This window comes from Bos javanicus, chromosome 20 (genome assembly GCF_032452875.1).
Source record: "Bos javanicus breed banteng chromosome 20, ARS-OSU_banteng_1.0, whole genome shotgun sequence".
NCBI lineage: Eukaryota > Metazoa > Chordata > Mammalia > Artiodactyla > Bovidae > Bos > Bos javanicus.
Genome location: NC_083887.1, coordinates 58,384,587 through 58,411,982, shown reverse-complemented (window position 1 = coordinate 58,411,982; position 27,396 = coordinate 58,384,587). Strand labels below are relative to the sequence as shown.

General features: G+C 47.9%; 1 protein-coding gene across 6 annotated transcripts in view; it reads left to right on the top strand.

The window, feature by feature from the left end:
* TRIO (trio Rho guanine nucleotide exchange factor) overlaps positions 1-27,396 on the top strand; it is a 362,510-nt gene that overhangs the window by 320,955 nt on the left and 14,159 nt on the right. For 3 of the 6 annotated variants that reach the window (XM_061393858.1, XM_061393857.1, XM_061393860.1), the window contains 12 exons: positions 13-108; positions 7,608-7,756; positions 9,569-9,635; positions 10,969-11,072; positions 12,800-12,869; positions 15,122-15,211; positions 16,658-16,750; positions 17,511-17,561; positions 17,771-17,848; positions 18,789-18,980; positions 20,793-20,970; positions 23,407-24,206. In XM_061393858.1, the coding sequence (XP_061249842.1) occupies positions 13-108; positions 7,608-7,756; positions 9,569-9,635; positions 10,969-11,072; positions 12,800-12,869; positions 15,122-15,211; positions 16,658-16,750; positions 17,511-17,561; positions 17,771-17,848; positions 18,789-18,980; positions 20,793-20,970; positions 23,407-24,206 (1,968 nt within the window). The other 3 variants (XM_061393859.1, XM_061393861.1, XM_061393862.1) reach the window with 3 other exon arrangements.

Sequence of the window (27,396 nt, the reverse complement as noted above, 5' to 3'; positions counted from 1 at the left end):
CTTCCTCTCTAGGCCTCTTCTCGGTTATTAGTCCGCCCCACCAGCTCCGAAACGCCAAGCGCAGCCGAGCTTGTCAGTGCAATCGAGGAACTCGTGAAAAGCAAGATGGTAAGATTTCCTAGGGGCTCAGGCCTCAGGGCTGGACGTGGCTCATGGAGCATTGGGGTGCGGGGGTGGAGGGGGGTGACCTCACAGGTGGGTCTCTAGTCTGCAGGACGGATCCTCAGGTTCATAATTGGCTTGAAGACTCACAGAACTTAGCGAAGCCACGGTTGCAGTTCATTACTGTGAAAGGATGGAGGTGAAGGTCAGCCAGGGAAGATGTACAGGGGCAGGTCCGGGACGCTCACGTTCAGGCCACCCTTGTCCTTTCCCCATGGAGTTACGTGCCCAATGCTAGCCTCTCCCAGCGTCGCACTGTGTGTGATGATACCTGCAGGGTAACACCAACAAGGGCCACCACCGCCCACCCCACCCCCCCAACCCCACTCTTCAGCCTCGGTGGTCAGAGTTTTTATTTGGGCTCCATCACACACAAGGTTGACCCCTCACACGGCTCACCCCATCCCCTGCTCCTCTGGAGATCAAGATAGCACATGACCCAAAGCCCCCACCAGAAGTCACTCAGTGAGTATATAGATTGTCTATCTGAGGCCAGAACCCCCAGGTAGACACACTTCATCAGGCAGGACATTCCAGGGGCTTAGAGGGACCTCCCAGGAGCCATGGTCAGCCCTTTCCTGACCCACATGGTCTGCAGTGCTGGCATCGTCATAGCCAGTGTGGTCAGTTCCATTCTCGTGGGTCGTTGGTATCGCAGGTGCCACTGGGGGTCTCTGGCTGCCTCTGCGATCCTTCACTGGGGTCTGCAGTGTAGGAGGGAGAAGGGTTTGTGTTGCTGTGTCAGGGCTTTATTCTCTTAGTGACCCCATGTCCCTAGTTGGGTCAGCATGGCTTCATTTAATAAAAGCCCCAAATCGGATGTTGATTCTTTGAAGTTAGGTATGCATTGTTTCTGACTGATTCAAATCAGTAGATTTCTGTTTCTTAAGTTTTCCTGTGAAATAGAAAAACCAGTAATGGTAACAGCTTTTTAGACTCGTATACCTACTACCTTACTACATCTTTTAAAACTCACCACTCCTAAAATAAGAGCCCGCAGCCTCTCCCACACTCCATTCTCCAGAGTAACCACTGTGGAGCAGTTTGATATGCTTCCCTCCCAACGTTCTCTCTGTGTACTCCCCTCAACAGCTCTATGAGTGGGGCACACACTGCCATATTCTCATTTTACAGACGAGAAAACCAAGGCACACAGAGTGTGTAAAAACGACCAGCTGATAAGGGACAGAGGTTTACTATAATTTATTTAAGTAAATTCATTATATATATGTGTGTGTGTGTGTGTGTGTATAGATTTATCGTTTTTAATTTTCATTTCTGTTAATTGTTCAGTCACACAGTCGTGTCCGACTCTTTGTGACCCCATGGACTGCAGCGTTTATTTTTGCATAAATATTCATGCTAATTACATGTGTGATTATAATTACATGTAAGTATACTTATAGGGTAAATTTTTAGCACTGGAATTGCTAGATAAAAGGAAATACAGTTGACCCTTAAATAGCCCAAGTTTGGATTTCACAGGTCCACTTATGAAGAAGTTCAACAGTGAATACTAGAGACAGCATAGTGTGCAGTGGGTTAATCCGCAGACGTGGAACCGCAGATACTGAGGGACCACGTACAGAGGACCAGTGTCCCAAACCCTGCATTGTTCACGGGCTAACTATACTTCTTTAAAGTTAGAAATTTATCTTCCAAAGCTAGTACTAACTAGGTACTATGTTCATATATATATATATATATATAAAACACTCCAGTTTCTTCTCCCACCCACCCCTAAGCAGCTGCTGATGAGGCTGGTTGTTTCGGTCAAATGGAAATTACATCCAGAATCCAGACTGACAGGTATTGGCCCCCACCCCCAGCCGGGTGGTGGTGAGCTTTGAGGTTAGACAGGCCATTAGACAGAAAGACTACAAGGACTTGGTAGAGAAGTCAAGAACTTAACTCCACTTGGTCAGAAATTTGGGATCATGTCAGTATGAATGGAGCTTAGCCACATCCTGGCTGTCTGTTTGAGAAACAAGTTGATTAATGGTCTAAAAAGATGCTCAAATAATACTGAATTGAGTTTTCAGGCATCCCTAAACATTTTAGAAACAGCCATTTATACACAACAGTTATAGGATCATTAAAGTCATGCTTGTCTAATTGAAATTGTCCTCCCAAGGAATGTTATGAGACAGCACTCTGTCAACCTGCTAGTCATTGTTCTGCAGCTGTTTGAAGGGATTCCATTGTGAGTGGGTTGAGGTTGACGTGTCATAAATTCAGATGAAGAGAAGTTCTATGCGTGTCTCTCAGCTTGTAATGGTTTATTACCCCTTTTTAGTTTTGAAGAATTAAACTCTATCGGTTGAAGTTGAGTTATTTCTACTACTCACAACTCTTCGAAGTGAATGGGCGTAAAGCTGTTGGCAGGGTGGAGAGGGCGTGAATTTGGAATCAGAGATGTAGGTTCAGATTCTCCTACTGTCTGCTTCCACCTCTCAGCTGGAAGGTGGGGTTTGTAAACCGAGTGCTGTTTGATAAGCTCCAGCCGAGCTCCCTCCACCCGAACACTCAACTTGTGCCTTCCCTCCCCATTGGAGAACCACATTTGTGCTTTTTATGGTGGACTCGCTGCTCCTTCATTCTCCATGGAATGTAATCTAGACTCCGCCCTCTTTTTCTGGCTCAAGGGAAACATAGCTCTGCCTTGGTTTCCTGTGACTAATCCTCAAATGAGAACTGCTTTTGCCGATAAAACTGCTGGTGAATCATCTGAACACCCTCCTTCCTGCCATCTGCTCCCCATGACTCTGAGTTACTCCTGCACGGCTCACGGGAGCCATGTCACCCCACATTTGTTTTCCTGCGGGCGATCTCTTAGGCTGTCGTTACTTTGCAATCAGATTGAAACACTGAATTGTTAGCCCCCCAAAGCCGCGTGTGCAGTGGACTGGGGAGGTGACGGGAGAAGGTGTCCTGCCGTTGTGCCATCTGTGTTCAAGGAGCTGGCTCTCCTCACCCTGCAAGCCCTTCCCTGAAATTCACTTCTCTCCACTCCACATTCCTGATCAGGCAAGCGTGGGCTTCCTGAGTGTGGGTGGGGGGCGACCGCAGCCAACAGCCTCAGGGACTGCAGCTGACTTCGGGGCTTTCTTCTCTTCGTTGATCTGAATATAAAGAGAAACCCAAGAAAGAATGAAAATAAGTGAAACAAACATCTGACTCAAGATAATAGAACAGTACAATTTGTTTTTGGAAAAAAGCAGAAGGACTGAATTCACAGAACTAAAAACAGAAATTAATGAGTTGGAAAAACAGAAAAAGGGAATAATAAATAACACCTAAGATTTGTTTTTTCAAAGCATACAGACTTCAGGTAACCTTTGCAAAAAAAAAACCAGATTCACAAAATAAGAATCTATAAAGAAAAGATCAGCGAGAATTGAAATAATCATGACACGTTACCTCTTTCACCTCTTTGAAAGTAAATTTGAAAACCTAGGATGAAATGGGCAGTTTCTTAAGAAAATACAGTTTACCAACATTAACCTCAGAGAAGCCGCGTGTGCTTCTGCTCAGTTCAGTTCAGTCGCTCAGTCGTGTCCGACTCTTTATGACCCCATGAATCGCAGCACACCAGGCCTCCCTGTCCATCACCAGCTCCCAGAGTTCACGTCCAGACTCATGTCCATCGAGTCGGTGATGCCATCCAGCCGTCTCATCCTCTGTCGTCCCCTTCTCCTCCTGCCCCCAATCCCTCCCAGCATCAGAGTCTTTTCCAATGAGTCAACTCTTCACATGAGGTGGCCAAAGTACTGGAGTTTCAGCTTCAGCATCATTCCTTCCAAAGAAATCCCAGGGCTGATCTCCTTCAAAATGGACTGGTTGGTCGTGTCCAAATGTTTGGGACTTCATGGACCGCCAGGCCCCTCTGCCCATAGGATTCTCCAGGCAGGAATACTGGAGTGGGTTGCCGTTTCCTTCTCCAGGGGATCTCCCCAACCCAGGGATCACACCTGTGTCTCTTGCATCTCCTGCATTAGGTGGGCAGGTTATTTACCACTGAGGCACCCAGAAAGCCCTCTGAAGACTTAGGTCTACATAGATACTCTCTTTTCATTTAAGGAATAGGGAAAGTTGATAAGAACCTACCCACAAAAACCCACTGAACCCACAACTAATTCATCCAAATCAGATTTCCGTTCTGGGACAGCGCTCCTGCCGCTTTACTCGAGCACAGTTGCCAGAAGGGGCCGTTGGGCGGCTGGGAGTGGACGGCACAAATGTGTCCACGACCTCTGGGGCGTCTCCACACTCCATGGATGCAGCTGCCGGGTCCAGAGGGGCCTTCACGGGTGTCCATGAAGTCGGGTGCCTCCCCAGCCCTCTTCTGTGTGAAGGGCCCTCTACAACCTTTCTTTCCTGTCTCTCTCCTCACCGTTGAAGTGACCATCATTAAATCTAATGAGCTTCAGCTGTTTCCTCGCACATCCGGGCAGCAGACAGCACTGCTCCTCCCGCCATGCATCCTCCAACTTCCTGTCCGAGATCGGCCTCCGGGACCCACACGCGTGGACCCGGCCCAGCCCGGCTGCTGCATATGTGCTTCCAGTCGAGGTCAAGAGCTGTTTATTTAAAAATAAGAATGCTATTTCCTCACCGAGCCCTGTTCCTTAACTAACTTTTCATTCACTGAGAGCAGAAGTTGGTGTGTTTGCACAGCTCCATGGCTTACTCCTTGGAAGGAAAGTTATGACCAACCTAGATAGCATATTCAAAAGCAGAGAGATTACTTTGCCAACAAAGGTCCATCTAGTCAAGGCTATGGTTTTTCCAGTGGTCATGTATGGATGTGAGAGTTGGACTGTGAAGAAGGCTGAGCGCCGAAGAATTGATGCTTTTGAACTGTGGTGTTGGAGAAGACTCTTGAGAGAGTCTCTTGGACTGCAAGGAGATCCAACCAGTCCATTCTGAAGGAGATCAGCCCTGGGATTTCTTTGGAAGGAATGATGCTGAAACTCCAGTACTTTGGCCACCTCATGCGAAGAGTTGACTCATTGGAAAAGACTCTGATGCTGGGAGGGATTGGGGGCAGGAGGAGAAGGGGACGACAGAGATGGCTGGATGGCATCACTGACTCGATGGACGTGAGTCTCAGTGAACTCCGGGAGTCGGTGATGGACAGGGAGGCCTGGCGTGCTGCGATTCATGGGGTCGCAAAGAGTAGGACACGACTGAGCGACCTGATCTGATCTGATGGTTTTGATGAACAAGATTGCAGGAACAGACTTGGTGTCCTCAAAGCTGCGCTTAGTGATGACACCAGCTTCAGCCTGTCACTCTTACGGGAAACAGGACAAGTATTAGAGGTTTTAATTTGGTAGGAAATATTAAGTGTTCTTGTAATTTGTATCAGGCTTTTTGTTTGAAGAGAAGTGTGTCACATTTTCCCCAGTTACATTGCTTAAATAGCTCTTGATCATCTATATGTCCAGCTGTGTCACTGTGGGAGTTTCAGAAGAACTGTCATCTATTGGCAAATGATGTGAACTGACAAGGGATTAGTCTCCAAAATATACAAACAGCTCATTCAGCTCAATATCAAAAAATAACCCAATCAAAAAATGAGTAGAAGACCTAGATAGACATTTCTCCAAAGAAGACATACAGATGGGCCATGGGCACGTGAAAAGATGCTCAGCCTCGCTAATCATTAGACAAGTAGAAATCAAAACTATACTGAGGTGTGACCTCACCCCATTCAGAATAGCCATCATCAAAAAGTCAACAAATAATGCTGGAGAGGGTGTGGAGAAAAGGGAACCTTCCTACGCTATTGGTGGGAATGTAATTTGGTACAGCCACTATGGAGAACAGTATGGAGGTTTTTAAAAAAAAACTAAAAATAGAGCTACCATATGACCCAGTAGTCCAGCTCCTGGGCATGTATCCAACAAAGATGAAAGCTCTTAATTGAAAAGATACATGCCCTCTAATGTTCATAGCAACATTTACAATAGACCAGACATAGAAGCAACCCAAGTGTCCATTGACAGATGAATAGATAAAGAAGATATATACACACACACGCATATATGTGTGGGTGTGGGTGGATGGGTATGTATGCCCACACACACACACACACGATGGACTATTACTCAGCCATTGAAAAGAATGAAATAATGCTATTTGCAGTAACATGGATGGACCTAGAGATTGTCATACAGAGTGAAGTAAGTCAGAGAAACGAGTATCATATGACAGCACTTACATATGGAACTTGATAAAAATGATACAGATGAGCTTATTTACAAAACAGACTCACAGACATGGAAAACAAATCTGTGATTACCAAAGGGGGAGGGTGAGAGAGGGATAAATTAGGAGTTCGGGATTAACAGATATACACTACTGTATATAAAACAGATAAACAACGAGCACCTATTGTATAGCACAGGAATCTATATTCAGTATCTTGTAGTAACCTATAGTGGAAAAGAATCTGGAAAATGGTATACATATATCCTTTTTCAGATTCTTACAAGTATGTGCATATGTAAAACATACATATATGTGTAACTGAGTCACTTTGCTGGATACCTGAAATTAACACAACATAGTAAACCGTGTATATTTCAATTAAAGAAAGAACTGTCACTTGTACCCCTAGAAACTTGGTGAATTCTGATTAAGAAAGAAAATTAATACATACCAATAAGAAAGTAATCATTTGCTGATTCTGGCCACACTAACCCAGGGGAAAAAGTCATCAGTAGTCATTTCACGGATTTATTCGAGGTTCTCAAGAGGATCTCAACAATGAAAACGTCACCTGCAGGAACTAAAATCCAGTGAGGGGACAGAGTTGTGGACAAGTAATTGAGGCCAGCATGACAACCACTTCCTATAGAAGAAAGAAGTTGTGAGGGTCACAGAAATGGAGATGAATTTTAGCCGCATGAGTTATGTGCATGGAAGCATGAGTCAAGGCTTCACGGATAGTCAAGAAGCAAATTGATTCTTTAAATTAAAATACAGGTTTGCTGATGCTGCTGCGTAGTCACCAGCAGGGAGTGTGGGCAGTGTGTCGGGGTGTGCCAGCCCAAACGGAGGTGACTGCACACGCTTCTGAAATGGTTGTGCTTTCATGGGGCAGGAATGTAACTGAACAGAAAATGACCAGATTTGAAATGGGTGCAGTCTGTGATGTGAACCAAATGTTTTGTTCCTAATTATTTGGTAACTAGGAACAGAATATATTAATAGACATAAATTCACTGCACTTAGCGTTCTGACTTCCCTCTTACTCAGTCTTTAATGAATGCTGGGGCTTTTGTTGTTAAACACTCTTGTGACTTTACACCCATAGGTTCTGCGGTGTCACAGGCTAGGCCTGCTGTGTATTCTGATGTAGGAGACCTCCTGGTCCTAATTTCAGCCTCCTGGGCGATGTAGGTGGGAGGCATGATTGTTGCTCTGATTTTTTCCAGGCTCTGGAGGATCGTCCCAGCTCGCTCCTCGTCGACCAGGGGGACAGCAGCAGCCCCTCCTTCAACCCTTCAGACAACTCCCTGCTGTCCTCCTCCTCACCCATCGATGAGATGGAAGAGAGGAAGTCCAGCTCTTTAAAGAGACGCCAGTAAGACCCCAGTGTTCCAGTTGTCAGCGCTCGGGGGCTCCCCTGCTGGCCCTGCCATCTTCAGAGCTGTGGCCCGGTCCTCTCAGAGTCGCAGAAGGAGACCCAGGGTCTCTTCGCTGAGCAGTTAGACAAGCGTGCCCTGCTAAGTCGCTTCAGTCATGTCAGACTCTTTGTGACCCCATGGACTGTAGCCCACCAGGCTCCTCTGTCCATGGGATTCTCCAGGCAAGAAAACTGGAGTGGGTTGTCATGCCCTCCTCCAGGGGATCTTCCCGACCCAGGGATCGAACCTGAGCCTCTTGGGAGTCTTCTGCGTTTGGCAGGCGGGTTCTTTACCACGTGCGCCACGTGTACGTGTGTTTGCAAAGTGTTCAGAGCCTCAGGAGGGTGCGGTGAGGCATAGCCACAGCTCTCACTCTTTTATTTCTGCATTGTACTTTATTTGGGAATAAGAGTGGTAGGAGAATCTCTTCTGTCACTGCTGGTGAGAAACTGCTGTACTTGCCAGTATATTTATGCACGTGTGCTCTGGTGCTTAGTCGTGTCCGACTCTCTGCGGCCTCACAGACGGTAGCCCGCCAGGCTTCTCTGTCCATGGGATTTCCCAGGCAAGAATACTGAAGTGGATTGCCATTTCCTCCTCCAGGGGATCTTCCTGACCCAGGGATTGAACCTGCTGCTCTTGTGTCTCCTGCGTTGGCAGGTGGATTCATTATGACTGCGCCACCTGGGCAGCCCCGTTACCCACACAGTAGTAAAGAAGAAAGAAGGCAGCGTAGAATTAAATGCAGTCCCAGAAACGCGAAACATACCTTCATGGTAGAATTTTTCGGTTTCAGTTAAAAAGTCCGGAAAAATATTACAAAAGGCTTAAAATTATATTTGGAGAAGAGGAAGAAATTTCCCAGCTGCATGAACACAGAGACTTGGTTTGATTGATCCTGTATCCCAGTATCTAGAGTGACTTCAGGTGCATAGGAGGTGCTGGTTGAATGAAAAAACAAACCAATCAGCCAATTAACTTTTACAGGTCAATTGAGGTGGTTTTCCATAACTAATGGCAGCCCACTCCAATACTCTTGGCTTGGAAAAGCCCATGGACAGAGGAGCCTGGTAGGCTGCAGTCTATGGGGTCGCTAAGAGTCAGGCACGACTGAGCGACTTCACTTTCACTTTTCACTTTCCTGCATTGGAGAAGGAAATGGCAACTCACTCCAGTGTTCTTGCCTGGAGAATCCCAGGGACAGAGGAGCCTAGTAGGCTGCCGTCTGTGGGGTCGCACAGAGTCGGACACGACTGAAGTGACTGAGCAGCAGCAGCCATAACTAATCAAGTGATTGTCTTCTGTTATCTAAGTGGCTTTAAACGGTTACTGATCCTTACTGAAAGGAACATTTCTGAATGATGTGTTCAGACGCAAGGCTTTAAACATCTGAGTTAAATTTCTTTTGTATATCCAGAAAAGCTTAAAATGACTCAAGCGTTAAAGCACAAAGAAGCAGAAGACCGGCTTCCTTTACTGTCTTGGCTTCACAGCAGAGCTGTGTCCTGGCTTCTCTTAGTCATCGTCCACATGGTCAGAGTCCGGTGACAGGAGTGCACCCCGAACGGGAGGTCCTTTGTGACCTCTGCAGTCCCTGTGGGTCACCCACGTGAACTTGTTAGTGGTTGGGGACCCAAAGTGCAAGTTTGTTAGGTTACTTCACAGCCCCTGCAGAATCCGACCTGATGAAAGAAAAAGTGTGAGAGTTTCATCAGAAAATTCCTTAGATTGTGGATTGTAAACACTGTTTTGTCCCTCCCTTTTTTCAGCTACGTTTTACAAGAATTAGTGGAGACAGAGCGTGACTATGTGCGGGACCTCGGCTGTGTGGTGGAGGTGTGTACTTTCAGAGATAAATAACCTCTATCAGCTAGCTCTGAGGCTTGTCAGAAGGGTGTTCATTTGGACAGTCGAATGCTGATAGCTTCTCAAAAGCCTTGAAAACATGTTTGACTAAAACAAAACAGTAAAACGACCAACAAAATATTTCTGAAAAATAAAATTTAGCCAAATATCTTAATCTTAATAACTTTTAAAGACTTCTCTTTTGAACAGTGCATCTTGACAGAGTCTCCTTTTTTAATATAGTTTAAGTTTATAAATGTTATCTCCAAAAAAAAGAATTTCTGGTATGGAAATCTGGCCTTTGATTATTTTATAAGAGGGTGGGCATCACCATGGAAATGAGGGTATCTGTGGTTGAAAAGTCAGTGTGACCAGCTCTGGATTCAGTTACATCCTGAATCCCCCTTGGGTGTGGAGCTTGGTCAGTGGCTGCCACCCCAGGCCATTTGCTTGTAGTTTTCACAGAACGAATATGTCACCATTTCACTGACCAGAAGTTACTCTGCAATTTGTAACCATAGCAAAGCCATTACCTTTCATCCGAAATCAAGAGTCATCTCTGGCCTTGTCCCTACATTAAGTTCAGGGCATCATCATATTAGTAAACTCAACTGATCAAAAAGCTATTTTTGTAAAATAAAACTTGACCATTTATTCTTTCAGCTTTGCAAATATGTACAAGGCAATACTTTTTGGATGGACATTCCATGAAGAGTAATAGCTATTACAGTTAATTGCATAACAAAAGATTAAACATGCATGACATATCTGTCATCACTCCAGCAGTAACTTCAGAGCCTCCTGTATAGGCTGAATCCCATCTGAGTTATATAGAAGTTTTAAACCACATTTTAGCAACATAGTTAACTAGCTGGGGTTAGAAATCAATTTATGGAAAGTATATTATTAAATCCTTATTTAACAAATTATGTAGATAATCCAAAAAGAAAAGAAAATCTGTTTATATCAGATCAGTACTAAGAACAGAGGAAATACGCTTCATGCCAAAAATTTAATATTTACAAGCTGACAAGATGATTTGTTTTATGAAATCATTTACATTTATTTAAACTTTCCAGTTCCTCAGAAGAGTTTTGATCTTTGAGTGCTAAACAGTTCAGGGAGAGAAAGTCATGGCAATGAATGTGACAGTATTTTCACGGGCCAGTTAAGGACGTATTTCTCAAAAGGCTTTTGTTCTTAAACAGTTGGTTTAGGAGACAGTGCGTATGTCTGCTTTGTCCTCTGTGACTCAGTCAGTAAACCACTGCTTGATTCAAACATGTTCAATGAAATAACCTTATCTTTAAATATTTACTTTTAGGGCTACATGGCACTTATGAAAGAAGATGGTGTTCCTGATGACATGAAAGGCAAAGACAAGATTGTGTTTGGCAACATCCATCAGATTTACGACTGGCACAGAGAGTACGTAAAATACACCCCGTGCCCGACCATGGGCAGTGTGTGATCACCGCCGAGCTGCATCACAGGCTTGTCGGGGGTGGGAGAGGACATTTGTTGATTCATTTCATTTCACTACCTGTATAGCCTCGTGCAGGCAGCTGTTGCAGAGGAAGTATTGCTTTGCTGAGGAATTTTCCGGTTGCGTTTCATGGCACGAGGAAGTCCCTTACCTTCTTCATGCTGGTCCATCCAGGGGCCCAGGGCGTTGGGGGAAGGTGGGGCTGGAGGCCTGGGTACAGAGTCTGACCATCTGGATTCATAGTCTGGTCCTGACCCTGAGCTGTCTGCCTCCATCCTTCATTTGGGTCACTGTGTTACCCTCCTCGTGGGGTTTTTATGGAGTGACTGAGTTAATACACACACGTAAAGCACTTCGAACAATACCTGCATAGAGTAAGCCTTGATAAGTGTTTGTAGTTAAAATTGCAGCCACCTCTGTAATAAATACAAATTACCATGAAAGAGTTATTTTTCAAGTCAGCATTCATGGGTAAAGTAGACACGGTTGCCCATGAAAATCAAATCTGATTCCAGTACCTTGCCACACCTGTCCTGATCTGTAGTGAAACCAACTTTTTAAAGGTATAGTTGGTACCATTATCTAGTCCTCTGGTCCCAAGGCTGGTTCTTAAGCTATGACAGAAAAGGGGAAACAGCGCCAAGCTGCTGGGATGACCAGACAGAGAAATTGCCCCTGGAGATACGGTGTCTGCATGATATGTGCAGAACTAGAGGATATTGCATCCTCAAATGCAAGGCAGTTCAACATGGCATTCATTGGTGTGCTGGCTTGCAGGTCAGGAAAATCCAAGATACAAATATCAACATATGGAAGTGAGAGCTAAGGTGGGCATACATCTCACCAACAGCTCTAGTCCAGACAAAGTGAAGAGCAGTCGTCCGTTTTGTTTTGTTTCTATGGTTATACCTACTTTTGATCTTGTGTGTATGCTGTGTGCCCAGTCATGTCCAACTCCTGTATCCCCATAGACTGTATCGCAGCAGGCTCCTCTGTCCATGGAATTTCCCAGCAAGAGTACTGGAGTGGGTGCCACTTTCTTGTCCAGGGGATCTTCCCGACCCAGCTATTGAACCTGCATCTCTTGTGTCTCCTGCATTGGCAGGCAGATTTTTTATCACTGCACCACCTGGGAACCCCAATTTTATCTTAACGGGACCTAATATTTGCAACCTAGAAGTTGATTTTGATAATATTTGAGAAAACTTTTATTTTTTAAAGAAAACCTCAAAGCTGTCACAGATTACATTCAGATTTGAGCCTCTTAAAAATGACCATGGAAAGAATATGAAATTCACAGGTATGCAGACCAAGATAAAGAAAAATGACCAACTGCTTTGAAGCATTTTTTTTACCCCATATTCAGATGAGATTTTATTATTTGAGTCATTTTAAAAAATGAAACAGAAATGTGGACTTTCCAGAGGAAGGGAAGGTTGCCAGTCAAGAGGTGTCTTGCTCTGACTTAACCTTTTTAAACTGTTGTAAATTGTATCTCTTTCTGCTTTCTGTCCTAACAAAACGTTTAGTGTTCGTTGTATTGGCTAAACATATACTTTACACTTCCAGATTGCTAATGTCAAAACAGACTATTTTGAAAATTTAAACCTCAGTCTAAAATTAGAAGGCCAAATCGGAGATGGTTCTAATATTTCTCCTTTCGTTGCAGCTTTTTTTTAGGAGAGTTGGAGAAGTGCCTTGAAGATCCGGAAAAACTAGGATCCCTTTTTGTTAAACATGTAAGTACAGAAGCATTATTTATATTCTCTTCTGTATTGTCATATTTAGTAATTGGCTTGTCAGATGAAAGGAGAACTCACTGGCAGTTTACAGAAATGCTTATATTGAGAATGAAATCAAACCGTACAGTGTCAGCTGGTTGGATTCAAATCCCCCACTGCTCTTCTACATGCGAACGGTCTGCTTTCCCAGTCAGCTGGCCCGGCTTGGCTGTTTAGCTCACAAACAGGCCAAGATGGTCCGCAGGGGACCAGAGCCAGACCAGCAGCAGGAACATTTGGAAACATCTTTGGGCAAAGAAGTGCTGGTGCAGATAGTGATGCACCTAGATGTGCAGGTTTAATGTAGTAACCAAATATTTGTAAATCTAAGGTACGCATGTTGGAACCTGCCGGCAGTCCAGCGGTGAAGACTCCATGCTTCCACTGCAGGGGATGTGGGTTCCATCCCTAGTTGGTTAACTAAGATCCCACATGCTGCATGCTGTGGCAATAAGACAAACAAATTAATTCAATAAGCACATTAAGAATAAAGGGGCATTTTTGGTTTGGTTTGGTTTTTAGGGAAAATTACTATATTTTCAAAGTGACCAGAGCTTTTGTATTTTTGCACATCTCCTTAATGTCTGGCTTAATAGAAGACAGATGCATGTTTATATCTTGTTTCTGTATTGAACCTACTGTGATGTTTTTTAGTTAAAATTTATGGGGGGGAAAAAATCTGTCCTTACATAGATATTTGGTTAGAAAGGAATGAGTATTTTAATAGCCTTTTCAGATAATTTATAGACAGTTTTCTGAGATACTGCACCAAAACTCAAGTGAGAATTTCTTAAAGGTTAGTTGCAACATGGAATCTGAAAACCCATTGGTGACCTCACTTCTGTTGCCCTGAAAGCCTTAGAGCCATCTTGCTGTTAAAGACACTTTCCCTTCTGCACCAGCTCCTGACATCCTGTATTGGTCTTTTGGAAAACCCTGACCCACTGATTGAGACAGATCTTCCAGATGGTGAACTATTTCAATGAACAGTATCCCCGCTGCCAAAAAAAGAAAAAATCAGATTTGTTCATATCACCACCCATCTCTTCACAAAAATCTTTTAAGTATTGTCAAGTTCTGGTAGCTCAGCTGGTAAAGAATCAGCCTACAGTGTGGGAAACCTGGGTTTGATCCCTGGGTTGGGAAGATTCCCTGGAGAAGGGAAAGGCTACCCACTCCAGTATTGTGGCCTGGAGAATTCCATGGACTGTATAGTCCCTGGGGTCGCGAAGACTGAGTGACTTTCACTTTCGTTTTCATGGTCAAGTTCAAGATGGCAGATCCACATTCTCCAAAATGTTAATTTTTTGCTTGAAAGCTTCATTTTTCATTATTAATAGACATTGCAGGTTGTTTGCCTTGAAACAACAGGCTTATTTTATCCATGTTCAGGAAAGGGTCTAGCAGATACCCACGCATAAGTAATTATAGTCCTTGAGGCTTTTAAGTAAAAACAAGCAGCTGGTTCAGCTCATGGCTCAGCCACACGAGGGCGCTGCTGCGCCTGCTGTCACACGAGGCAGGCGTGTCACCAGGACCCCAGTCTTATCACAGGAAGGTTAGAAAGGCGTATAGCCCGTGGTTGAGTCTTAATACAATGAATTTTTATCAGTTCATCAAGGACAGTCTTAGCTGAAGCTGGTGTGTGCCGTGGTGAGGGATACTTGCTAAAATGCCAGCAGTTTCTCCCACCACCGGTTTTGCACATCACTGCAGATGAAAAGGAGAGGGTGACAACTTAGTATTATTTGAAAATAGTTTGACCTGATGGGTCCCCGGGAGGCCTTCAGGACCCCAGGGGTGTGTACAGCACACTTTGAGGGTCAGTGCAGGAAGTCATGGCCCAGTATTTAAGACTGCCTTCAGTATTTAAGACTAAAGAGCTTTTTCTAACCTCGTGCAAAAAAAAAAAAGCCAGGCTTCCCGGAGCCACTGGCAGGATTTGAAGGTGGGAAAGCGATTCTTGGTTTAATACCAAGAACTGCGTACTTTCCCCGCCCCTGGTGTTTTCCCAGGTAAAGCGTGGGGTTTGATATATCTGAGGGAAAGACAAAGAAGGGCTGTTTTTGGAGCCAGCATCAGGAACCTGGGATGTGCTCCCAAGAGCCTAACCATGCGGTTTTCTCGAGAGAACAGTTGCTTTCCGAATGCGCTGACACCGTGCACGTGCTTCCTGTGTTCTAACCCACCTGTTTGCCTTCCTTTCCTAGGAGAGAAGGTTGCACATGTACATAGTTTATTGCCAAAATAAACCAAAGTCTGAACACATTGTCTCAGAATACATTGACACCTTTTTTGAGGTAAGACTGAGTTACAAAGCAGTTCTGAATCATTGGTTACAGTTGATTTCCAAAAATTCGTTTCCCATGACATTAAGCAATCGTCAAGAAACTAGCCTCAGTTATAAGAGTCCTGAACTTGTATTTCTTTCTTGTAAACCAGAGAAGTGAGTATAAATTCAACCTGTGATCACATCCCTCAGCATTCAGAGCACTGGGGTCACGGCTAAAGTCAGGGGCTTGGGGCTTCCCACTGGTGGCTCAGTGGTAAAGAATCTGCCTGCCAGTGCGGGAGACACCAGTTCGATCCCTGGCCCGGGAAGATGCCACATGCCGAGGAGCAACTAAGCCCGGGAGCCACAGCTGTTGAGTCTGTGCTCTGGAGCCCAGGCACCCTTGGTCCGTGCTCCACAGCAAGACATCCGTGCACTGGATGGCACGAGCAGGCCACGCGCTGCCACGGGAGAGTAGTGCCCGCTCACCAGAGCTAGAGAGAAGCCTGAGCAGCAGCGAAACCCCAGCACACCCAAAATAAGTAAACAGAATTACTTTTTAAAAAATGAGTAACCTTAAAAAAAATCAGGTTTTAAAATCAATTTCAAACTAGGGCTCATTTTCACATGCAGGATAATTCACGATCTAAACTTTTAGCCTAGAAATAAAATATTTGTATCAATAAAAGTAAGCAATTGAAAAAAAGGCCTTTTTAGGCAAGCATAGAAGATGCTCTGAAAAACAGCTCAGAAAGCTGAAACGCGAGCGGTGGCACAGCACTGGCGGGCCGTGGTTCTCATCATCTCTCCTACCATGTAGTTAGCATTTCTGAGTTACAGGGACTGGAAAGTGCCTTTTAAAAGGCAGCATTCAGTATAGTTGATTCGAAGTGTTGTATTGGTTTCTGGTATACAGTGGGGGTGATTTAGCTATACATATGTACATACCTGTATATGCGCATGTGTTCTTTTCCACTGTGATTTATTGCTGGATATTGAGTGTGGTTCCCTGTGCTATACAGAGCCGCCTTATTATTTATGTTGTATATCGTGGTGTGTCTCTGCTGGTCCAGGCTCTGAATTTATCCGTTCCCTCACCCCCTGTCCCCTTTGTAATCATGGATTTGTCTTCTCTGACTATTCTGTTTCTGTCTTGTAAATAAGTTCATTTGTATCATATTTTAGATTCCACATATAAGTGATGTCTTTCAGGGGTGCAAAATTGTTTAAGCCCCAATAATTCTTAAGTTTAAATTTCAAATGATTAACAATAAGCACATCTTACGAATCACGTTCAACCTTCTGTGCTTGCTAGTCTCTTCAGATGTCTAGATTGTTAAGCACTGGTTTTCGGTTTCATAAAACAGAAAAGGTTTTCCTTCTAGATGGACAATAAAATTGTTATGTCAAACAGAATAACTAACTGAATAAAAGACAACACTCGAGTCCTTTCCTTCCTCCTCCAAAACCCCAGGACTTAAAGCAGCGCCTGGGCCACAGGCTGCAGCTCACGGACTTGCTGATCAAACCCGTGCAGAGGATCACGAAGTACCAGCTGCTGCTGAAGGTGAGGCTCCGCCGGCTCGAGCCCGCTCGGCGGGGACCGAGGGCTGGGCCGGTGGTGAGCATCGGCAGGCACCCGAGGGCTGGGCCGGTGATGAGCATTGGCAGGGGGACCAGAGGGCTGGGCAGGTGATGAGCATCTTTTCTGTAAAAAAAAAAATATGAAGCAGTCTTGTTGTTTCTGATTTCCAATATTTCCAAGTAAGTTTTTTTAAAACTTAAGGCGAGCCCTTATACTGTTCTCTCAATTTTCATTTACATCAGGTTCTGACGCAAAACATCCGTGAAAGTGAGCTTTTTCTCCCCACCACGGATCTTGAATACTTTACCCACTTACAGGTTTTCTGTCTCCTTGGGGCTTCAGATTAAACGTTTAGTCCCTGCCAGTTCCTCTCTGTGGGCTCAGCAACCGCCCTTGAGTGATTCAAATTCCTCAGCACCCCTGAAGACAAAGTCAAGCCATTTTCCATGGTAAAAGTGACTGTTGGAGGTGGCGAGATCCCTTCACACATAAAACTTAGAACCTGGAGGTAAAGAGAGATGAGCGCCTATCTTGGGGTGAAACAGGAAGCACGACCTGCTTAGATCAGTTGGCCCTGACTTTGCGCTCCTGTGGCTTGAAGTCCGCCTGGGGATACTTATCTTTGTGTTCCTGGGAGAGAAAAACGAGGCTGGCCCAGTGGCTGGCATCGTGGCTGATCAGAAAGGGGACTGCTGTGTGACCATCACCTTGTCATGCCCTTCTGTCTGTTTTCCTCCTACAGGACTTCCTCAAGTATTCCAAAAAGGCCAGCCTGGATACATCAGAACTAGAGGTACTGACACCCCGCTGGGTGCGTCTCTGAAGCAGCTTGTCTCTGGTGGGGTCGGGGGGGGTCTCCCGAGCCCCCTGGGCGTGCCCTCTGTCCACGCGTGGGCGGGCAGGGGAGGAACTGAACAAGGTGGGGGATTGGAGGGTTAGTGCTCCAGCCTGGCCCCAGGAACTGAAGGCTCACTCTGCTCCCCACCTCCGCCCACCCTGCAGAGAGCCGTGGAGGTCATGTGCGTCGTCCCGAAGCGCTGCAACGACATGATGAACGTCGGGAGGCTACAAGGCTTCGACGTAATGTGGCTCCTCTTTAAACTTGCTGCTGTGTCTGGGATGCTTGACCTCCACCTGCAGAAAGCCGGTCCTTTCTGCTTGGTTTGCTGTCTTCTCTTACTGTCCCTCAACCTGAGTGATACTATGTTTCAGCTTATCTGGGTGCATCTAATTTGCTTTTGTGGGGGACCTTCCTCTGCTCAAAGCCCAGCGCCTCATGGCAGGAGCAGGCAGGCCTCTGCTCTGTCTCTAGGACCCTCTGCTGCAGAGGAGTGAGCCTCCTTCCCCGGCACGATGAGCAGGGGCCCGTCCATCTCATCTGTCAGCCCCAGGAGCCTGACTCCAGGTCCCTGGGCTCCCCGTTAGTCACAGACTTCTCTCTGAGTTGCCAGACCACTCAGATTACGTACTACCTACTAGCATGAGGATGTCCAGAGCCCAGAATCCTTTTTTTTTTTCCCCCAGTTTGATTGTCGAGTAAGGAGACGGGAGTTTTCCTTTTTCTTGCTTACTGTTTCGCTAGAGGAGTGGGTTTAGTTTAACATGCTGGTGCTGGAGTTCTCGGAAAAAACACACACACACACACACAGATGGGCTCTCCTGGAGGGCTCCTGAGCATCTGTGAGCAGGTCCCACCCAGGGTGCTAGTGGCACCTGGCCGTGGACCGCCCCTTGAGAAGTACTCTTCCACTGCGAACTACACCCTTCCGTCCACTTTCAGTCTCTGACTGTAACTGAGGCCAGGGGTTACACAAGAGCTGGCAAGGATTTTATTTAGATGATTTTTCTGTTTAGCTCTAAGACGTTATTATACTAAAAGAAATGTTACACTCCATAAATTAATACAAGAAAATACATCATTCTGTGGGAGGAAAACTAAAGAAAACAAAATTTCCAGTGTCTTAACTTTGAATGCAATGTTTTCTTCTCCTGTTCCTCTGCACCCTTCTCCACATTCCAGGGTAAGATCGTGGCCCAGGGCAAGCTGCTCCTGCAGGACACGTTCTTGGTCACGGACCAGGACACGGGGCTGCTGCCTCGCTGCAAAGAGAGGCGGGTGTTCCTCTTCGAGCAGATCGTCATTTTCAGTGAGCCGCTGGATAAAAAAAAGGGCTTCTCCATGCCAGGATTCCTGTTCAAGAACAGTATCAAGGTAGCTCATGTTTGCCTGTTTTCTCAAGCACTAATGCATATACCCGGTACACTGAAAAAATGTGTCCTTTTTAATGATGACATGTCCCAATCATTCCTGCTCCTTGGAAGAAAGGCTGCAACAAACCTAAACAGCATATTAAAAAAGCAGAAACATTATTTTGCCAACTAAGGTTCGTAGAGTTAAAGGTATGGTTTTTCTAGTAGTCATGTATGGATGTGAGAGTTGGACCATAAAGAAGGCTGAGTGCTGAAGAATTGATGCTTTTGACCTATAGTGTTGGAGAAGACTCTTGAGAGTCCTGTGTACTGCAAGGAGATCAAACCAGTCAATCTTAAAGGAAATCAACCCTGACTATTCTTTGGAAGGACTGAAGCTGAAGCTCCAATACTTTGGCCACCTTGATGTGAAGAGCTGACTCATTGAAAAAGATCCTGATGGTGGGAAAGATTGAAGGCAGGAGAAGAGGGCAACAGAGGATGAGGTGGTTGGATGGCATCACCAGCTCAGTGGACAGGAGTTTGAGCAAGCTCCAGGAGATGGTGAAGGACAGGGAAGCCTGGCGTGGGCTGCTGTCCATGGGGTCTCAAAGAGTCAGACACTACATAGAGACTGAATAGCAACAAATTCTGATCTTTATTAAATACTTAGAGAATTTTCTAATACTTTTCACACCCTTTAAATTCACTCCATCCTCTGCTGTCTGAGTTCCCCAGTGGCTGATGGGGGGCGTGTGGCTACAGCGTTCATTTTTACCACGGTGAGAAGGCCTCACCTTTGCTAGTTTTTTTGGCTCCACCTTCTCTAGGACCATGTGAATTATTCAAGTTCAGAGGCATGGATTTCGAGAGGATAGCTTACCTTTTTCTCTTCTCCATTCAGCAAGAATCTTCTCTGCACTCAGAACCAGGCAGGGGGCCGTAGGGCAGGCAGTCTTTGCCCCGGGGTGGCTTGCTCTCTGACAGAAGAAAAAGACAAGACTGCAAATGGCCCTGAGTCCTGTAAAGGAACAAACCAAGAGTGAGATGAGGAGACCCCAGGTCCCAGCAGATTAACATTTCTAGTTAATTGTTGAAGCTACTCGTTAAATTCCTGGTGATCCCCATAGACCTGAGTTAAAAGAATCATTAAAAAGCTTCGAGATACTAATTTTGGAGGTGGTAAAAAGGGCAGCCCAGCCAAAGAGTGGCTGTTTCAGTTTTGACCCAAGAGGAGCGTTACTTTGCACTTGCACTTTGTGCTTCTGTTTGTTTGTTTGTTTGTTTCATAGTGAAATGTTAGTTGCTCAGTCATGGCATACCCTTTGCAACCCCATGGACTGTAGCCCACCAGGCTCCTCCTGTCCGTGAAATTCTCCAGGCAAGAATACTGGAGTGGGTAGCCATTCCCCTCTCCAGGGGGCTTTCCCGACACATACAATTTACCATCTTAACTGTTTGTCAGTGTCCAGCCCTCTGGTGTTACGTACGTTCACACTTGTCAGCCAACCATCACCACCATCTATCTCCAGGACTCTTCATCTTATAAAAGTAGAGCTCCATCATCATTAAACAATACTCTGTGCCTCATCCAAAGGGAGTCATCACAGTGCTGGACTTTCTCCCACTGGCTCATTTCATGTAGCTCAGTGGCCTCCAGGCTCACCTGTGGTGTAGCCTGTGACAGAATGTCCTTCCTTTTTAAAGGCTGTATAATAGTCCACTGTGTATACAGACCACGTTTGATTATTCATCCATCTGTTGATGGAAACTTGGTTTGCTTCTGCCTTTCGGCCATTGTGAATAATGCTTTTTCTTTTTTTTTTTTTTTAAGGTGAGCTGCCTTTGCCTGGAGGAAAACGTGGAAAATGATCCCTGTAAGTTCGCTCTGACATCGCGGACGGGTGACGTGGTGGAGACCTTCATCCTGCACTCATCCAGTCCAAGTGTCCGGCAGACGTGGATCCATGAAATCAACCAGATTTTAGAAAACCAGCGCAATTTTTTAAACGGTAATGTGTGTGGTTACTTTTCCCTAACGCACACATTTTTACTTCTCATCTCTCTCCTGTCACATACAACAATATGTGTGACATATTGTATGTGTGACACACAGTAGTGACAGGACTCTGAGCAGTTACTGTGGACCAGACACTATACCGAGCACTGCCCACCAGTGCTTTATTCATCTTCCCAGTGACCTGAAGCAGCAAGTCCCGATAGCATTCCCACTTCATAGATGGGGAAGCTGAGGCACAAAGTGGATTTGTAATCTGCTCCAGGTTCCATATGATGCTGGTGGCAGAGTAGGGACGCAGAGCAGCCATCTGGCTCTTGGCGGTGAGCCCCTTCCCGCTGTCCAGTTCATTTTGTCCCACGGTCTCCCATGGCATGTGCGCCCCAGAGCCCATCCTGGGAAAGGAATGCGTGAGAATGACTAAGGCAGCAGACAGAATTGGCCAGAGATGTTGGAGACATTCTTGTGTGCAACTCTAAAATTTATGTTCCGCCACATGGTACCTCTAGACTGCCCTCCGTATTAAAAACAAGGCATCTTTTTTTCCTTCCTGCTTCTATGACACAGCTGATTAGAGAGGAGAAATACCATAATAATACACTACGACCCAGGACAATAGTGAGGTGCGACACCCCAGAGAAAGGCCTTCACAAGGATAGAGACCGCGGCGCCGACCTGACGTTGCAGACAGTTAGACTTTTTGTGTCCCTGACCTGAACCTGCTCGCTTCTCCTTAGGGCCACCGCCTCGACTCTAGTTTTAATTTGGCAGTTACTGAAGAGCATCAAAAATTCAGCGAGAACTAGATACGCACTGCTGTCTTTTTTTTGTCCTTTTCTCCATGTCCATGTTCTGTGTCTACAGCCCGGTCCAACCGGACATTGTAATCTCTCTGTCACATAAAACCACCCCCACAGCTCGAGTGACATTCAGGAGCCAGGAGCACAGGCACTGCGTGAGAAAGGCCAAGGTCGCGTGGCACTTTTGGCCCGGGGTAATCATCCGAGTGTTAACCCCAGGCTCCCATCCAGACTGTTGACGGAGCGTTTCTTGTGTGTGCAGTTACAACTGGATGGCTGGGGCTAGGGGGATTAGGGGGACGGTTCCCATGCATGGGAAGAATAGTTCCACTCCCGTGGCTGTCAGTGAATGCAGATCTCTTTAAATGTGTTGTTTTTGAGTGCTTCACTGAATGCCAGTCCGCAACATGTAACTGTTGGGAAACCTCTAAACTTAGACCATCTTCTTTAAAATGAACTGAGCTGCCTCCTGAATCACAGGCATGAGTGGGCCATGCCATTCACCCCTGGACTCTCAGCCCAGAGATGCTGAGGACGCTGCTCTCAAGGGTGGATGGAGGTCAGGACTGGAGCAGGGCCCACTACTCCCTCCCCTTAGTCCCATGCAGGGCGGCGGCCCACACGGCTTTATCACATCACAGGTCGTTTGGCTCCAGGATACTCCTCCACACCAGCCCGAAGTCTCCCAGGCAGGAAGGGGCTACATCTGACTGTCCAGCATCACAGAGGTTTTCTTTAGCTCTGCAAGGATTTGTGTTGCTGTGCTGTGCTTCGGCACTCAGCATGTCCCACTTTTTGCAACCCCATGGACTGTAGCCTGTCAGTCTCTGTCCTTGGAATTCTCCAGGCGAGAATCCTGGAGTGGGTTGCCATGCCCCACTCAAAGGCTTGTGTCAGTGTTCCCATGTATCTTACCAGGTATGTTGCCTGCATCTTCCAACAGACAATGACATAGCTAACTCACTAAGCCCAGAGACAGGACAGCTTCATGACCCCCCCAGGGTTTGTGGAGCGCCTTCTCCAAGGTAGTCCTTAATACCGCCTTGGCCTGTGGGAACCAGATGGTACCTGTGGAGCCCCAGTTGAGTCTCCCCAGCAGCCCTGGGCCTCCTGGGGACCCTGACTGTTGCAGGGATGCCCGGGGCTGATTCTTCTCCTTTTCCCCTGGGGTGGAAATGTTTAGGCTGTGCTCAGTGTTCTGGGCAGGAAACCTCTCCTCCAGACTGCTCCCCATTCACCTGTCGTTCTCCCTGAGACCTGCAGACCGCCCTTGATAGAACCAGTTTAACTCGTTCATACTTAACAGTACTCTTGCCTAGAGAATCCCACGGACAGAGGAGCCTGGTGGGTTACAGTCCGTGAGCTGGCAAGAATGAGATGCGGCTGAGCGACTAAGCACACAACAGTTAAATCCAAGACCTTTTCCTTTTCCTTCCCTGGTGGGTGGAGCCAGCCCGCTCCCCGGAGGATGGGTGGGTGTTCCCGGATCCGGGTGACTGGGCGATGGTGGACACCCCCAGGTGACGTGAGCCTGGGGCACTAAGCCAGCCCTTCCTTTCGGGTCATTGTGCCCCCTCCTCCCCTTCGCCCGTGTGACGGTGCCCTGACGGAGTCTCTCCTGTGCCTTGCAGCCTTGACATCACCCATCGAATATCAGAGGAACCACAGCGGGGGCGGCGGCAGCGGCGGGGGCGGGGGCAGCAGCGGGGCCCCCAGCGGCGGGGGCGGCGGCAGCAACCACAGCGGCAGTGGGGGCGGCCCCGGTGGCGGCGGCAGCGGCAGCTCGAGCAGAAGTAGACCCTCCCGGATTCCCCAGCCCGTCAGACACCACTCCCCCGTGCTGGTCTCCTCTGCAGCCTCGAGCCAGGCAGAGGCAGACAAGATGTCAGGTACGTGCACCCCGGGCCCGCCACCGCCTCCTCCCAGCCGCAGCCCCGCCCCGGAGGCCAGCGCCGGCCCGCCTGGCAGGGCGCCCCCCAGCAGCGAGCCCGACGGTCCCGAGCGAGACACCGAGCCGATCCCCAAGATGAAGGTGCTGGAGAGCCCCCGGAAGTCGTCCGGGGGCGTGCTGCCACAGGACGGAGCCGCCAAGGAGGCACCGCGGAGCGGCCCGGGCCCCCTGCCGCTGGGCAAGGCCAGGCCCGGGGCCCCCTCGCCCCTGCACTCACCTCTGGCCGCCGCCGCCGCGTCCCCCTCTCCGTTCGGCAAGGAGCCCTTGCCCCCCAGCAGCCCCCTGCAGAAGGGGGGCTCCTTCTGGAGCTCCGTGCCTGCCTCCCCTGCCAGCCGGCCCGGCTCCTTCACCTTCCCGGGGGACAGCGACTCCCTGCAGCGGCAGGCACGGCGCCACGCGGCCCCTGGCAAGGATGCGGACCGCATGAGCACGTGCTCCTCGGCCAGCGAGCAGTCCGTGCAGTCCACCCAGAGCAACGGGGTAAGAGCGCCCGGCCGCCTGCGCCCGCCTCTGTCCCGCGGCTCTTCTAAACCTCCCGCCTGGCCGCCGCTGTCCTCGTACTAACTCCGGGCTCCACCAGCTCCTCCTCGGCATTCCGCGCCCTGGACTCGGCAGGGGATGCCCGCTAACCTGCTCCCGGCGGACGGCGCGCCCCGGGTCTCTACTAACTCGCTCCTTGCTTTGTGTCCGCTAACAACTTGGAACGCAGACCATTAACCTTCCGAATGAATGCAGCATCTCTGAGCTTTTCACATCTTCCGACCAGCCGAGTATCTTGGAACTTCCTCTCTCTCTCGCCGCCCCTGCTTTCCTCGCACTTTTTTGTTTTTTTAAAGAGGGGTCCGTGTCCTGCCGTCTACCTCCTGTGTAAACTGAAACCTGTATACACTCTTTAAGCTTTCTACTCATCGCTTGGTTGTGCCCTTTTATGCCTTAAATTAATCTTTGCAGCGTTTTTGACTCATTTGCTGGGACTCAAGAAATGTCCAACAGCAGCTCAAAGCAAACTCAGCTGGCACAATGAGGGGAAGGAATCTCTCCAGTGGAAAAGTTTGCCCTTCCCCACCACCACCTGAAAACAAAAACAAAAACAGATACACACGATTCACTGGAAGAGAGACTGCTTTAAGGGCCTCTGGATGCTGGGCTCTGGCCGGCGGCTGGGTGCGGAGGCTCAGGCAGGCTGGAGTGGGGCGCCAGGCTCTGTCCAGCAGGGGGCGCTGTGGGGCCTCGCCGGTCACTGCGTTCTTAGCCCCAGGGTTGCGGTGGTGGGTCTTCCCCCTCTCGTCCTGCGGCTTCCTCACTGTCCGGTTTCCTACAGGGGCTGATGAATCCGATCCGTAACACCTCCCTAAAAGCATGCGGTGAGGGAGTAGAACTGTTCTCATGAGTGTATGTTTGATCCTTTTATAAATTTTTAAATACATTTCCCCTGAAAGGGTCTGTTGTCTCTCTTTATCCAAAAAAAAAAAAGCTATTTGGCTTTTGCATGCTTCTCTCTTTCCTCTGGACTTTTCATTAATGCCTTGTTGGAGTTGATTTGGCCTTATTCTCACCTCCAGTTTTTCATTGTGTATATTGTTCACCTCAATCTTTCTGTGTAATTGAGGAAGAAATTGAGAAATGGTTCTTTGTACGTTTATTAGCCTTTCAGCCTTACTCTCAAAAAGAAGTGATCAGGGCAGGCATCCTCTGCTGTGGCCATCACCACTGTCCTGGTTGTGGTACCTGAATGTGTCCTGCAGAGTAGCATGGCCCCCCATCCCCTGTTAGTTCTGAAATGCTGGGTATGCAGGTGGGCATCTAAACCCAACGTCAGCTGGAGGCAAAGATGCAGAGGCACAGTGATGCGGCACCTAGGTGAATGCTCAGGGTGCAGGCACGGCCTCGTAGCTGAGACAACTCCGAGTCAGCCAGGGAGCAGCCCTTGAGCCCATCCTGACTTGAACGCTTTTCCCGCTGAGCACCTGAGGGGGGCTGTGTTTCAGAAGGAACGGCCTCCCCCGCCCCAGTGCAGGAGCCTGGGCTGGGTCTGTGTGTCTGCGAGTGCCCACGGTTAGTCCCCCCCAACCCCCGGCTCCCCCCAGGATGCTCGATCTCAATCCAGCACACGTGCTGGCAGGGTTTAGGTTGCAAAAGATGTCTCTTATTTCTGCCTCTCGCTGTTTCTAATGTGCTCAGTTAGCTGGAAAAGGAAATTGCCAGTGTTGTAAACGAATCCAAGCACCTTACAGAAATGCCCTGGAGGCGTGGGAAGACCACTAGAGGCTTAGCATGGGCATTCAAAAGTCTCCTCGAGTTATTAAGTATCCCAGTTAAGAAGAGCTGTCACCCGGCCTGCTCCCACCCATTCCAGCCGTCCCAGCCCCTTGGTGGGTCAGCAGCAGCCTCTTTCCTCCTCATCTGCTTCTGTGACCCTGTCTGCGGTCACAGCCCAGCAGCTGTGCCTAACCCACAGCCCAGGTCCCTCTTCCTCCTTTAATGCGCACCTTCTGGAAAGTTCTGAGGCGAGCCAGAGTGGAGGGGCTGTATTAACCCAGACAGTGACTGTGCCAGCCCCTAGACATGGATGCACGACCTCCCTGCACCCACCCCACCCCCAGGCAGCAATGAAAGGACAAGCCCTGCCTTCCTCTCCATGACTGGGTGGCCCCTGTAAATTTCTAAGCTCCACTCTTCAGCAGGTGAGGATCGTGTCTGACAACATTAGCTGAGATAGGTTTTTAAATGCCTAATACTTAGGCTGGTGCATGGGAGGTTTTCAGAAACTACTAAGAGCTATTATGATTGTGGTAGAATGCTCAAATGATGAGACAGAGGCTGGTACCTGCACGACCAAACACGGCTCTGCCACAGAATTTGGTTTTTGTTCATGTTTTCTAGCAAATGTGGCTTTGTAGCCTCAAAACTATGGGGTGCTGCTATGTAAGTCATGCTAAAGGGATAAAATTGCATAAAGGAGTGTGCAGAGGCCAAGGCCCAACGTGGACAGCGTGGGCATCCCGGAGGGCCGGGAACTCGTGCTGGACTCCTCAGCCCTGATGGCACCGAGCAGCTGGCCACCCCAGTGTGCGGCCCAGAGCCCTGGAGTTGCCAGCACGCAGGCGCCTTGACGGTGGCCAGCTGTCTGCTCCGGTGTGTCTTCACAGCAGCTCAGTAGCCCAGAGCTGACAGGCATGTGGCAAGTTGCTGAGCGTCGTGTCTACACCGACCCAGGAGCTGCCCCAGGTGTCCAAGAGTCCAGCGAAGGGAAGCGTCATCGGAGTCATGGAAAGCTGTGACCATCCAGACAGCATCCTTTTTGGGAGCCTCTGAGAACACACTAGTGCAGCTCCTGACACCGTCTCCACGTCCCAGCTGTTGATAGAAGGCCTTGGACGAGGGTCCGGAGGTCTCGGCTTCTTCCTCCTCCCGTGGAACAAAAGTCACCTGGTAAATGACAGCTTGGGACAAATAGCTTTTGTGTTTCTTCTAGTCTGCAGCGAACACCACTTCAGCTTGTGCGCCTGAGCAGATGGCCTTGAGAAATGATCTTGTTTAACTTTTGCAGTCTCACCTCATTGACTGAGTTACTGAACCTTTATTGGGTTCCTGCTGCATGTCAGTCAGTATGATGGATACTAAGACACAGCACTGCCTCGAAGAGTTTGGGTCCCAATGGAACGCCAAG